At 46.5% G+C, this 12,202-nt stretch overlaps 3 protein-coding genes across 6 annotated transcripts; 1 reads left to right on the top strand and 2 right to left on the bottom strand.

The window, feature by feature from the left end:
* The first annotated feature begins 1,633 nt into the window (after positions 1 to 1,633).
* On the top strand, positions 1,634 to 3,337 carry LOC9640424 (peroxidase A2). The gene is made up of 3 exons (XM_002971985.2): positions 1,634 to 1,858; positions 1,921 to 2,112; positions 2,479 to 3,337. The coding sequence occupies exons 1-3, from the start codon at positions 1,634 to 1,636 to the stop codon at positions 3,103 to 3,105; spliced, it is 1,044 nt and encodes a 347-aa protein (XP_002972031.1). The 3' UTR covers positions 3,106 to 3,337.
* A 183-nt stretch (positions 3,338 to 3,520) lies between these two features.
* Positions 3,521 to 5,268, bottom strand: LOC9640423 (caffeic acid 3-O-methyltransferase). Its single transcript, XM_002971789.2, has 3 exons — positions 4,313 to 5,268; positions 4,183 to 4,247; positions 3,521 to 4,120 (listed from the first exon to the last, which is right to left on the bottom strand). The coding sequence occupies exons 1-3, from the start codon at positions 5,106 to 5,108 to the stop codon at positions 3,785 to 3,787; spliced, it is 1,197 nt and encodes a 398-aa protein (XP_002971835.2). The 5' UTR covers positions 5,109 to 5,268; the 3' UTR covers positions 3,521 to 3,784.
* A 484-nt stretch (positions 5,269 to 5,752) lies between these two features.
* On the bottom strand, positions 5,753 to 9,100 carry LOC9640674 (tetraketide alpha-pyrone reductase 1). 4 transcript variants are annotated; one of them, XM_024676936.1, is made up of 6 exons: positions 8,935 to 9,100; positions 8,714 to 8,886; positions 8,417 to 8,605; positions 6,208 to 6,279; positions 6,041 to 6,124; positions 5,753 to 5,977 (listed from the first exon to the last, which is right to left on the bottom strand). In XM_024676936.1, the coding sequence occupies exons 1-6, from the start codon at positions 9,044 to 9,046 to the stop codon at positions 5,849 to 5,851; spliced, it is 759 nt and encodes a 252-aa protein (XP_024532704.1). In that variant the 5' UTR covers positions 9,047 to 9,100; the 3' UTR covers positions 5,753 to 5,848. The 4 variants fall into 4 exon arrangements, 3 of the variants coding, with proteins under 3 accessions (XP_024532704.1, XP_024532703.1, XP_024532702.1); XM_024676934.1 differs by lacking the exons at positions 5,753 to 5,977; positions 6,041 to 6,124; positions 6,208 to 6,279 and adding exons at positions 7,670 to 7,891; positions 7,961 to 8,144; positions 8,202 to 8,364; XM_024676935.1 differs by having other exon boundaries at positions 6,041 to 6,279.
* Positions 9,101 to 12,202: the final 3,102 nt, after the last annotated feature.

Below are 12,202 nucleotides of genomic sequence, written 5' to 3'. Positions count from 1 at the left end.
ATATTATTAAAGTAATGTTGAAGTGCTACAAGATCTAATAAATTTTTTCAGTTAGCAGAAAAACTTAATTTTCTTTGAATTTATCATAAAATTTATGAATTTTAATAAGGCTCTGTCACTCTTAATCTTAATATGAATAATTAAGAAATTAACATAATTATTTATCATTTATCAATTATCATAACACCTTAAAAATCTTTTAAAAAAATTCCAGCATCCAAAATGCTATCAAAGCTAGCACTCACAACATACTAAGATTGTAGTGGCCAAAGTTGTACATGAAAACATCTCAAACAAGATCTATTAGTTGTGTAAAGGTTTGAAAGCATGATATATGCTTCTGGCTCATCAAGGCCATCCTTCCTTAAACCACATCTTGGCACAGCTTTGAGGCACTGTAAGCAAACAGTTGACCTCTATTTCAAGCAGGTGTCACGACTGCTCAAGCTCAAGGCTATCAGCAATGCATAAATACCATTCTCAAGCTATAGATCATCAACTTCCAAACCATATGACTATAGATGATTAAAACTGTTAGGATCATTGAGCTGGCCTTGGTCCAGCATTCTTGAAGATACAGATATATAAATGATGGGAATGATTTCAATGAATTCTTCTTTAATGCTTTATGGGATTTAACAATCTAATTAGTTCTAAGCATTATACCCTGACAACTATATATTGGTATATCCTAGGATAGTCTAGTATATACTGTCGTCTAATAGTATATAAACATTTTAAACTTGAGATTAGCATGTGAATAGAGTCTACGTTTTTTAATGAAGAAGAGTCTAAAGCTGGAAGAGTAGTACTCACTTCACACTCCCTGATTCCAGCACAAACCTAACTCCTGTAAAATTTGAGAAGGATGCTGGCAGCAAAGGAGGATAAAGGCAATGTGAGTGACAGTCACTCCTGGCTCACCCTCCACACAAGCCCTTTCCTTTCCAGAATTTTTTCTAATCAACAGAGTTTGTTCTGTGGCTGGAAACAGCGAAAGAGCTTCAAGCAACAAAACTTCCACAGTGGTGTTTATTTTCTTTCGATTAATAATTTTTTCTGCCACCTTTCTTAGTATCTTTCTGTGTTGAAGACAAATGTATTAATCGTTCTATTCACAAAGCTCCAAGTCGATCACCTCCAGGTTGAAGCCCTTCTAATCCTCAACAGTTCTCAAGTTGTTGCAGATTAAAGAAGTCTAAAATCTTTCTTGGCTCCAAAATTAGTCATCAAAGCTTTTAGGGTATTTAGAGTGATTGTTCAAGGATGGCACACGGAGCACAGAACTTCGAGTGGAAATGCATCGCGAGGATGCATCAAAATGAAGGAAAGAACCAATGAAGTGGTCTGCAGCGACTTAAAATTTCTTCCATACGTTCATCCTGTGCTGGACGTGGGATGTCATTGTATAAGACTGGCAGCTCCCCGAGGATGTCTGCATTGTGCCGCATGGAATCATAGGGCTGACAATGTCAGGCGGTCGTGGGGAAGCAAGAACGCTGGTTAAAGAGCATATTACTCCTTAGGGATATCAGTCCATCCAGCTGATCGAACGGGCAATTGATATTGCATTTCTGTTATCATGAGCAAAACTTTATTCTTTTTCTCAGCTTCCATGGCGATCGCCTGCGCGATGCCGAACTATTTCTTCTTCCGCCCTCCCGCGGATGATCCAGCATTCGCGTTCCAAGCGCCCGCATGGGACGATCAGGGTGATGGTCTCGCTTCAAATTACTACGCGCACTCTTGCCCTGGCGTGGAAGAGATCGCACGCGCTGTTCTTGAGGAGGCGGTGGGACGTGATGGGCGTGTTGGAGCGTCCCTTCTTCGTCTCCATTTCCACGATTGTTTTGTTAGCGTAAAAAGCGAAACCTTGCCTCTCTTTTATGAAAATCGTTTTGGTGTGTCTCTCTCTTCTAGGGCTGCGATGGATCCATTCTCTTGGACGCGACGCCGGAGCTCCAGAGCGAGAAGGCGGCCACTCCCAATCGCAACTCCGCCCGGGGATTCGAGGTCATCGACGCGATCAAGGCGGCCGTGGAGCGGGAGTGCGAGGGCGTGGTGTCGTGCGCGGATCTGCTGGCCATAGCCGCCCGGGATTCCGTTGTTCTGGTATGGCTTAGTGTGGATCTCGAGTGCCTGTTTGCTCGGAATTCGTGGTTCATCGTTCTTTCTTCGTTTTCGAGTTCCTCCTTTTCATTTAGTGAACGTAGCTTGCATTCTCTCATTCTATTCTTCTTCCGAGCTTGCTTTTCATTGATTCTTTCGAGAGAAAGTGTCGAGCTTGTCTCATTTCATTTTTTTCCCGCCTATTGCATTGCAATCTGGGTGATCCATTCGATACAGAGATTCGTGTTCTTATGTTACAACATGCAATGCAGCTTCCCATCCACCTGCATTGGCACTGGGAATGATTCGTCGGTGATCGTTCAAGTTTTCCTGCGATACTCTGATATAACTTTAAGTGTTCTTTGACAGAGCGGAGGCCATCCCTGGGAAGTCCTCTTGGGCCGACGAGACAGCCTCGAGCCCAACTTCAAAGGCGCCAACACGGACATCCCTGCGCCAAACTCGACGCTCTCGCAGCTCATCGCCGCCTTCGCCAACAAGGGCCTCTCCACCGCCGACATGGTCACCCTCTCCGGCTCCCACACCGTCGGTTTCTCCCGCTGCTCCAGCTTCACCCAGCGCCTCTACGACCACCAGAGGTCGGGCTCCCCGGACCCCGACCTCGACCCGGAGCTCCTCCGCCACCTCCAGCGCCTCTGCCCGCGCGGCGGCGACGCGAACGCCATCGCCATGCTCGACGTCTACTCCCCGGCTCGCTTCGACAATAGCTACTTCGCCAACTTGCAGCTTCGCCGGGGGGTGTTGAGCTCGGACCAGGCTCTCCTTACGGTGCTGTCGCCCTCTTCTTCTTCCGAGAACTTGTCCGAGGACTCCCTCGTCAGTGGGGTCCTGGTGGAAGCCTACGCGTACGACGAGTCGCGGTTCCTGGAGGCGTTTGGCGAAGCCATGGTCAAGCTGGGAAGCATCGCCCCGCTGACTGGCGATCGAGGCGAAGTCCGCCGGGATTGCCGCGTTGTCAACTCTGATGAGCAGTAGTGGATTCGCGCTCGAGCGGTTCATGTGGTCATACGTGAGAGGTACGTATTTCTCTGGGGGATTTGGTGTTGACATAGCTGGCCGTGCTATGCGTAGAGCTCTAGAGTTCCTAGATCTTTCTTATTCTTTTCCTTGTTTTGGTGGGTGATCGATTTGACTAGTAGGCGTTTAAAACGTTTCCTCGTTTGTGCGACTCTTGAGATCTCTGGAAAGTTTCTTCTCTTCGCGTGAATGGCTGATGCATTCCTCGTCTGACCATTCCAGTTACTTTGAATCTGGAGCTCAAACCAAGCAAAGGCTTTTGTCAAGAACTCGAGGAGAAAACTTTTTGATTGTTTTTCTTTTTCTCACTCTGCCCTCTCTATTTGTGCCAGGATGATGTTTAAGGTCGTTGACTCGTGTTGGTTTTTGGCAGGCGCGAGAGGTTTGTGTGTGGTTTTCGCCGACTCGAGGATTGGAAAAGACGAGCCAGGATCCAACAATATCGCAAAGCTCGCTAGAAAACTTTGCTCCTCGCAAGTAGTATGATCCACATTGTTTAAAAACGTTGCTTTGATTCTTGTACAGTTTAGATAACAGATGTAAAGTATGTTTTTGAAGACTTTGCTTTGATTTATGTACAGTTTAGAATTTAACATCTCCATGGTTGTTCCATGGAGATCTTAAGCATCTCTCTCGTTCACAGCCTTGAGATCCTCTCTTGCTCGTCGTCCCGCAACTCTACCATCTTGTAAGCCTCGATCACTCCCTCCTTGGTCGGCATGTTTGTGTGGAACGTGATCCCGCCAAAGCCGCAAGAGATGAGAAGCTCTTCCCACTCGTTGGGAGTTCTCTCTTGCCCGCCCGTGGTGTACGCCAGCATGATCATGTCCAAGTTGGCCTCCAGCGCTGCGAAAGTATCGCTCGACTTGTAGATGATATCCACGATTATGAGCTTCCCATCTTGCGGGAGCGCTCGGTAGCAATTGTTGAGGAGCTTGACGCAGTGCTCGTCGTCCCAATTATGTAAAACCGACTGCATTAATGCAAATCCAGAGTTAATTAATCTAGCCGCCAAATAAGAAGTAATAGCTTCACCTTGATGAAAATGGCATCCGCCGCGGGCACGCTCTCAAACATGTCCCCGCTGACGTGCTCCACGCCTGCAAATATAAGCCAGCCACGTGTAAGACTCTCACAAGCCCAGGTCAGCGGCAAGCATTTTTACCTTGGATTTTCGGCGCCGTCGTTATGACATGCGAGAGGTCGTAGTTAACTCCCTGGATCTGGGGGTATGCCTCCACGATCTTGGCCACTGAGTGGCCCATGCCGCCGCCAACGTCCACCAGCCGTCGGATGCCCGCGAATCCACGGTAGCTCTCGAGCACGAGCGACATGGTGGCGGTGCTAAACGCGATCATCGCGTCGTTTACCACGCGGTTAAACTGCGCGTCATGGCGGCCGGTGTCCCAGAAGTAGTTCCCGTTCGCACGATCAAACGCATCGCCGCCGTCGAGCACGACCTCGTGGAGCCTCTGCCACGACGCCTGACACCTGGCATGCATTTCCATGGCGAGCAGCGGGGCGAGGTAGTCCGACCTGGCGCGGCTCCGGACCAGCCACGTGGAGATTCCCGTGAGCGCGTAGCCGACGTGGCCGTCGTCCCGGCTGACGTGGCGGAGGACCTTTCTCTGCGACAGGAACCGGAGGATCCGGCGGAGCACCCCGAGCTGGGGAGTGGCGGCGGGGGCGGTGGCGGCGAATGAGGACGACGAGGAGATTTTGGCCATGATCTCCTCCGCGGTGGGAGGAATTGCGGCGTGCGCGACGATGTCGAAGACCCGGAGCTTGATGGCAGCGTTGAGCACAAAGGGCGTGACGAAGGCGTGGATCATGCCCAGGCATTCCATGCGGCCAAGGATCTCGTCCTCGGTAAATTGGGAATTGCGAACCTCGCCAATGGATTGGTCATCATCGTCGAAGAACAGAGGATCGTGGATCGATAGAGGCGACGTCATTGCCATTTGGATCGAGGGCGCAAAATCCGATCAGCAATTGGGGAGAGCTTTCGACAGCAGGAGACTTGCACTTGCGATCGATTCTCTCGATTTTTTAGAATCTATTAGGAGAACTGGGATTAGAACTGGAATTAGAGATGGAAGAGCTCCAAATTTGTAGAGTGGACCTCAGTTATGATCGTCGATTTATGGAGATGTGAGAGAGGAGGCTCCAATTTATAGCAGGGAGGGTTCACAGGAATTGGCTGGTTCCAGGAATGGCACCCGGCATGTAAAACCTTCGCATTTTTTTTCTTTCTCGGAGGTGGCAGGGTTGACCAGCGCAGTGCCAGTCAAACTCTCACTGTTTGCCGGTCAAACGTGGTGGTATAGAACTTTTACACCAAGTTTTGTTTCACTTGGACACGAAATAGTGAGCATCGTATAAAGAGTGGAAATTAGAAAAGAGTTTTTGCGAGACTGGGTCGCTGCAGCGATTGACACAAATTTGGGTTCGTCTTTGACGACTACACAATCGGCACAAATTCTGCATTGAAGACATGCGAGCGAAGATGGTTTGAATGGATGTTCGAGTGTACATTTTAGAAACTAGTGTCTGCCAATCCCAAACGATTTAGACAGGCATTGATGACAAAAGTATTCTACACATGGACTTTAATCTTGTTTTCTGTTTTCTTGGATGCTAATCACAGAGACTTTATTCAAGGAGGATTTCCTTAGCATTAAAGTCAACTATCAAACTCGAGTTATGAGGCCTTTGCGTTCGAAGCTGTCAACGCAATCCTCAAACATTTGCTCCAGCGACTTGAATTGGATCCCAAGATCGTCCTGAAGCTTTGTGGAGTTGAATCCCGTGAAATATGACGACCTCGATCCTGCAAGCATGCAAAGGAATGAGAACTGCGAGAAAAATAGAAAAATTTGTTGCGTGATCTTACTCGTCGAGGGGGGGAGGAGGTGGACGATTTGAGCAACGTCGTCGAGATGAACGTATCCAGCCTGATCGAAACAGTCCGTGGCTCCTACAATGTGTTTGGAATCTCAATCTACAATGTGCCTTGGACGAGAGAAGTTCTCCCACGACGCTGGGAGCGATTGTGATCACCTCTATGCCGTTTTCTTTCCCAAACTCGAGTGCTGCTTGCTCGGGTAGAGTCTTTCCCAGACCATACCACATTTGGACTTGAAAAACTTGTAAGAATTCGTTCTTTCTTGCTTGTGGAAATAAGAATCTTACCTCAATCTCACGGCAGCAGTCTGGGGAGCTCCACACCGATTCATCAAGTCGTTCCTCGCGCTAACAGAAGCCATGGATGACGTGCACACCACTCGCTTGACTGTTGTGGATTGTTTCCAGGCATTGAGCACGTTCAGAGTTCCAAGCACTCATGGATCAACAATCTCGGTCTGGAAGAAGAACCACAAAGACAAGAAAAAGCGAACCAGTAAAAGTTCGAGATACAAGACTAGACCATAGCTGGCAGAGAGCTGTTGAATCGAAGGAGTCAAGCAAAGTTACCTCCTTGTAGCTGAAAGTCACGGCCCGCGAGATGGAAACTTGGACAATATTGTCAAAGGCGCCTAATTCCGTGACAAGGTCGGCCTTCTTTCTCTCCCCCGGAAGCTCGCACAAACAAGAAAAGCAATTTCTAAGTAGAATCGATTAGCCTGAGTACCCCGACAACGTGATGTCCCTCCTTCAGTAGCCGCTTCACGAAGGAAACCAGATGCCCAAACCTTCTTCTCGTTCGCCATCGCCATGGAATGACCCTAAAGTTGAACACGGCTCTCTCTCACAAGAATTATCAGTAACCGGGAAACAGTGCTTTTTAACTATTCAAGCTGGACAATGAAATGGAACTTTCATTCCCTTCGCTTGAGCGATGATGTCTATTAACCTGTAAAGCTAAAACATAAATCTGGGATGATTCATCTACCTGGTAACTAATAACAGATGCGGAATAACTATCACATTGTCGGGCTGAACCACCTTTCTGTCCTTTGCAGGCCTCAAACACACATTACAAAAGCGCAAAGAGTAAACTCCTCACTAAATTGAGTGAAAGGTTACCTGCCACTGTGTCAAGTGCCTTAATCAACATGGCAAAGGTCTTTCTGATATAGTAATCAATGGAGCAAAATCAGTATATGCTCTGCCATAGCAAGAGTTTGATATTGAAGAAGAAGAGCCTTTGCCTCAAACCAACCAAGTTGGCTAAGTAACGGGTCAGCACCAAAGTCAGAGATCAAACAAGGCTAATGCCAACGGTCTGTTGGCAACTTACCCTTGAAAATCCAATACCCAACCCAAGCCAAATAATGCTAATGATTTTCATAGTACTTGTAAGATAGATAAATATAGAGTCCGTAACTCCGAAGAGCCATGCAGTCGTTCCTCTAAGACCTGTAGGAATCTGCAGAAATTGGCCTTTGATGGATCGCCCAGAAAGTTGTGCACGTGGAGAGCATCCAGCAAAAACGTCAAATGTAAAAGTTGGAGCATTTTTTTTTCTTGCAGGAAGAATTGAGACAGAGAGAGATATTAACTTTTATCTTCTTTGTTTTAATTCTTGGATCAAATCAGAGAGATTTTATTCAAGGAGAAGAAGTGTGTTCGTGTTATTTGAGTTGCAGTAAACTACTAACTCAAAGTTAAGAGGCCTTTGCGCTCCAAGCTCGCAATGCAATCGTCAAACATTTGCTCCAGAGACTTGAATTGGAGCCCAAGCTCATCTTGAAGCTTTCTGGAGCTGAATCCCTTGAACTCTGCCAGAGAGACGACCTCGATCCTGCAAGAAAGCAAAGGAATGAGAATAAAACAGCGACAGAAAACAAAGCTTTTTTTTGCGTGATCTTACTCGTCGGTGATTTGGTGCTTGGGATACCGCTTGGACAAGAAGCTGGCGAGGTCGATAGTACTCATGTTGATCGCTGAACAAACGTATCTTCCACTGGCTTTGGGATTTGTATAAGCGAGGAGGTGAGCTTGAGCAACGTCGTCGAGATGGACGTATCCAGCGTAATTGAACCACTGCTTGGCTCCTGCATGGAATCTGAAATCATTTTGTTTTTCTTCCGAGATTGTAATTAAGGCTTTACCTTGGAGCTGTAGGATAATATCAGCAACGCTTGCGGTGGCCCTGGACGAGAGTAGTTCTCCAACGATTAAGCTGGGCGCGATTGTGATCACATCTAAGCCGTTTTCTTTCCCAAACTCGAGTGCTGCTTGCTCGGATAGAGTCTTCCCCAGACCATACCACATCTAGACTTGAGAAACTTGTAAGAATCTTTGCTCATGGAAATAAGAAACTTACCTCGATCTCCCGACAGAAGTCCGGGGCGCTCCAAACCGATTCATCCAAGACGTCATCGGGCTTGAAGTCGTTCCTCGCGCTAACAGCAGCCACGGATGACGTGCACACCACTCGCTTGACTGTTGTGGATCGTTTACAGGCATTAAGCACGTTCAGAGTTCCAAGCACGCATGGATCAACAATCTCGGTCTAAGAAGAACCAAAGAACAAGAAAAAAAAAACAGTAAAAGTTCGAGATACAAGACTAGACCGAAGCTGCCAGAGAGCTGTTGAATCGATGGAGTCAAGCGAAGTTACCAGTGGATCCTCCTTGTACCGGTTAGTCACGGCAGCCGCGATATGGAAAACTCCATGGCAGCCTTGGACAATATCGTCAAAGGCGCCTGGCGTGATAAGGTCGGCCTTCTTGAGATCCAGCCTCTCTCTCGCCCCCGGAAGCTCCCACAGGTGGGCAGTCTTGCTCGCATCGTCTATATCACAAACAAGAGAATGAGGGGTTTCGTCTCGTTTCTATGTACCTGGATCGCGCACAGTCCCGACGACGTAATATCCCTCCTCCAGTAGCCGCTTCACGAGCCAAGATGCCAGGAAACCAGAAGCGCCAGTGACACACACCTTCTCGCTGTCCATCAAATGGCCCTAAAGTTTGACCACGGCTCTCCCACACAAGAATGATCAGTAACCTCTTAGTAAACAACGGAGCAAAAAGCGAACCGCTCTTTTATAAAACTTATGCGTTTGATTGAGTTTGCTTGATGTTCCATCAACTTTGTTTTTGCGTATGCAATTGTCTTGCTGACGACATCAAAGTTCGACAATACACCAGACTGAATAACAACAAAGTTCCTCAAAGTTGCTGACGAACAACATCCCACAAAGTGATGAAGTAACACAACACCAAGTTTTCACACCAGTACGTGAGAAGGTCCAAAATAAAATTAAAAAAACTATGTATGCCCGCACACCAGCACTGCAATAGTGGCTCAAACAATGATTCAAGTATCAAAACTAGACGGTCATTGCCTCGAGGAGGGAATACACACTGTTTCCGAGAAGGATCCCGAATACCATACTTGCCTCGGTACAGCACTCGTTTTCCAGCCATGCCCTGGCTCCGCTGGGTTGTTCCTTGGCCTTTTTCAAGAGTTTCTGCTTCTCATGGGGAAGGGTCTTTAAGACTAGCTTGATAGCCCCACTGCACATACTTCTAATTTCCTTACCAGTTCCTTAAGAATGTAGATTTCATCCTGTCCAAGGTTGGTAAGCACTGGCCAGCTCAAGCTCATGCGTCGTGTACGCTACTTTCCCTTCCTCTGCACTGTGTGAAACAGCTGCGCTCTTGGTTGGGGCTGGGCAGATGTACACAGTGTGCACCACGCAATGTCCAGTATACCATCTGTCTTCCTGTGTGTTTCCGGACTAACAGTGACCTGGAGTGCAAGGATATGTAACACTCGCTGCTCGTTTACCCACGCTAGCACGCGATCCACATACTTGAACGAGTTGTATACTGCCTGGTGTGGCTTCCAGTTATCTGGCCTGATAATGCTAGTTCACCCTTCAAAGCTTTTCAGCTGGAACACTCCGATTTGTTGCCCTTGGAAGTTCAAACCGGTAGCCTGGATAGCCTCTCCAACCCACTTCCGGCCAAATCACATATCTTTCCTTGAGTTTGTTCATGAGGTTGGCCTTGAGCTTTGGCAGCTGTCCTGAAGGTAAGCAGGACCATTTCCAGTCTCTCTTTTCGTCCAGGTACTTCTCCGGGCTTTCCAGTTTGGCTGTCATGTAGAGTTCATTTCCCGTCTCCGGATCCAGTAGAGAAATGCCCAAACGTCTCTTCTTGCGGAAGAATTCGTCTTCAACGTACTCTTTACAAGCCTTGTCTAGGAGAAACAGGGACATTGGGTGCTTGTCAGCATAAAGAATAACATCCGCTAGGATGCTGCCGAAGCATCTTGCCAAGGGTCTGTTGCAGAAATGAAGTATATGTAAATGTCTGGATTTTTGTGTGTGGAATGCTTTGTTGACTTCATTGCTTTGGTATGGTTATGTACATAATGGTATGGGTGTGATGCTTGGCATTGGATGGATGACTTCGTTTTGTTTGTTGACATGGAGACTTGTTGTCACTCATTTCCACACTCCTTCTCAAGGCTCTCACTGTCAGTCAAATGGAGATATTTGAGGAAGACTTCATGTTTCACTTGAGGTAGGGACTTCGTCAGATGAAAGAAGCCGTCTGGCTTAAAATGTTACTGCAGGGCTTAAGGATACAAATTTCAATAGTACGTTGGCAATAGTGTTCACTAGGGATGTGAGATTTCACTCATGCACTAAGCACAATGGAACCATCAACTTGAATTTTGCTCAACCACCTCAATGGTTGCACAAGGACATCACAGTGATTTGCTGCCTTTTGAAACATCAACTAACCACATTATGGTTATACATATTTCCTCTTCCATATTTCAGTGTGTATTTCCTTGTACCACTCATATACCTCATGATCTACTTCACAGCAGCCCGAGACTACTCCCACACCAAATGTGAGGTTAGGCCTAGTTGAGACCATCAAGTAGATGAGACTCTCAACCATTGAACAATATAGTGTCGTGTTGTCCTCTTCGGGAGTGTCATTTGAAGTTGATGTTAAGCTAGAAGCCTTAGACAACTTTGAGCCTACTTCCATAGAATTATCCACTCAAGTTAGCATTAAGCATAGAGTACCTTTGGAGAATGTCATGGATGTATTTCTCGTTGGAGAGCTTTAGTACTCCACGTTACCTATCTAAATTCCCAAGTAGTAGTGCAATTCTCCCATATCAGTCATCTTGAATTTGGCAACAAAGTAAGTCTTAATCCAGTTGATGAGCCACATCTGATTGGAGGTAATAGTGTATCATCCACATATAAGGCTAAGAATAGAAATCCTTAACCATCTTGATATAGAGAGAATAGTCTCTAATAGAGTGTGATTGAGTTGCTTTGCCATGCTATTCTGCTAGGGAGTATTAAGCTATTGTATACTGATGAACAATGCCAGCCTCAATCAGAAAGTTCAAAAACTCACTGCTCATGTACTTGCCACCACCATCTGTGTGTAGCACATGGATTTTCCTTCCAGTAAAGGTCTTTACCAAGCTCTTGAAAAGCTTGAAGTGGTCAAACACTTCACTCTTTGCATTCACCATAGTGTACTTAGAATGGTCATTGATAAAAGATATAAAGTACCTCTTGTGGCTAAGTGTTTCCATAGGTAGGTAGCACATGTCATTATGAACCAGATCTAACAAGCCTACTTCATGGTTCTTGATGTGAATGGAAGATAAATTTGCTTGTCAAGATGGCCAGTTTCACACATGCCCAAATGATGCTTTCTGAGAGCTTGTTGCAAGCTAAGGTGTGCAAATCTCATTCATTGACATGCCATGAGGATTGAAACAAACCCATGTAGATGTCTGGATCTGTGTGTGTGTAATGCTTTGTCGACTTCATTACTTTGGTATGGTTATGTACATAATGGTATGGGTGTGACACTTGGCATTTAGTGTTTTGCATGGATGACTTGGTTTATTTGCTGATGAGGAGACTTGCCATCACTCATCTCCACAAGGCCATGGAATGGTGGTGATCAAGTTTTCAGATGGACCTCTCAAGGAGGTTTATCACATTCACTTCATCACCATTAATTGCTGCTTTACCACCACTTTCTTCACAGAGGTGGTGGTGGTGCCATTATGTGTGTTTGAAAAGTAAGCACTGAAGTGGAAATATACTTTGCATAAA

This window comes from Selaginella moellendorffii, unplaced genomic scaffold (assembly GCF_000143415.4).
Source record: "Selaginella moellendorffii unplaced genomic scaffold, v1.0 SELMOscaffold_18, whole genome shotgun sequence".
Lineage (NCBI taxonomy): Eukaryota > Viridiplantae > Streptophyta > Lycopodiopsida > Selaginellales > Selaginellaceae > Selaginella > Selaginella moellendorffii.
Note: the sequence above shows the minus strand (reverse complement) of the source record. Positions and strands in the feature narration are given on the sequence as shown.

Coding starts and splice junctions, on each gene's coding strand:
- LOC9640674 (XM_024676934.1), bottom strand. CDS start 9,046: ATGGACAGCGAGAAGGTGTGTGTCACTGGCGCTTCTGGTTTCCTGGCA. Junction 8,887..8,934: donor CGGGACTGTGCGCGATCCAG/GTACATAGAAAC, acceptor TTTGTGATATAG/ACGATGCGAGCAAGACTGCC. Junction 8,145..8,201: donor TATTATCCTACAGCTCCAAG/GTAAAGCCTTAA, acceptor GATTCCATGCAG/GAGCCAAGCAGTGGTTCAAT.
- LOC9640424 (XM_002971985.2), top strand. CDS start 1,634: ATGCCGAACTATTTCTTCTTCCGCCCTCCCGCGGATGATCCAGCATTC. Junction 1,859..1,920: donor TCCACGATTGTTTTGTTAGC/GTAAAAAGCGAA, acceptor TCTCTCTTCTAG/GGCTGCGATGGATCCATTCT. Junction 2,113..2,478: donor CCCGGGATTCCGTTGTTCTG/GTATGGCTTAGT, acceptor GTTCTTTGACAG/AGCGGAGGCCATCCCTGGGA.
- LOC9640423 (XM_002971789.2), bottom strand. CDS start 5,108: ATGGCAATGACGTCGCCTCTATCGATCCACGATCCTCTGTTCTTCGAC. Junction 4,248..4,312: donor GACGGCGCCGAAAATCCAAG/GTAAAAATGCTT, acceptor TTATATTTGCAG/GCGTGGAGCACGTCAGCGGG. Junction 4,121..4,182: donor CGGATGCCATTTTCATCAAG/GTGAAGCTATTA, acceptor GCATTAATGCAG/TCGGTTTTACATAATTGGGA.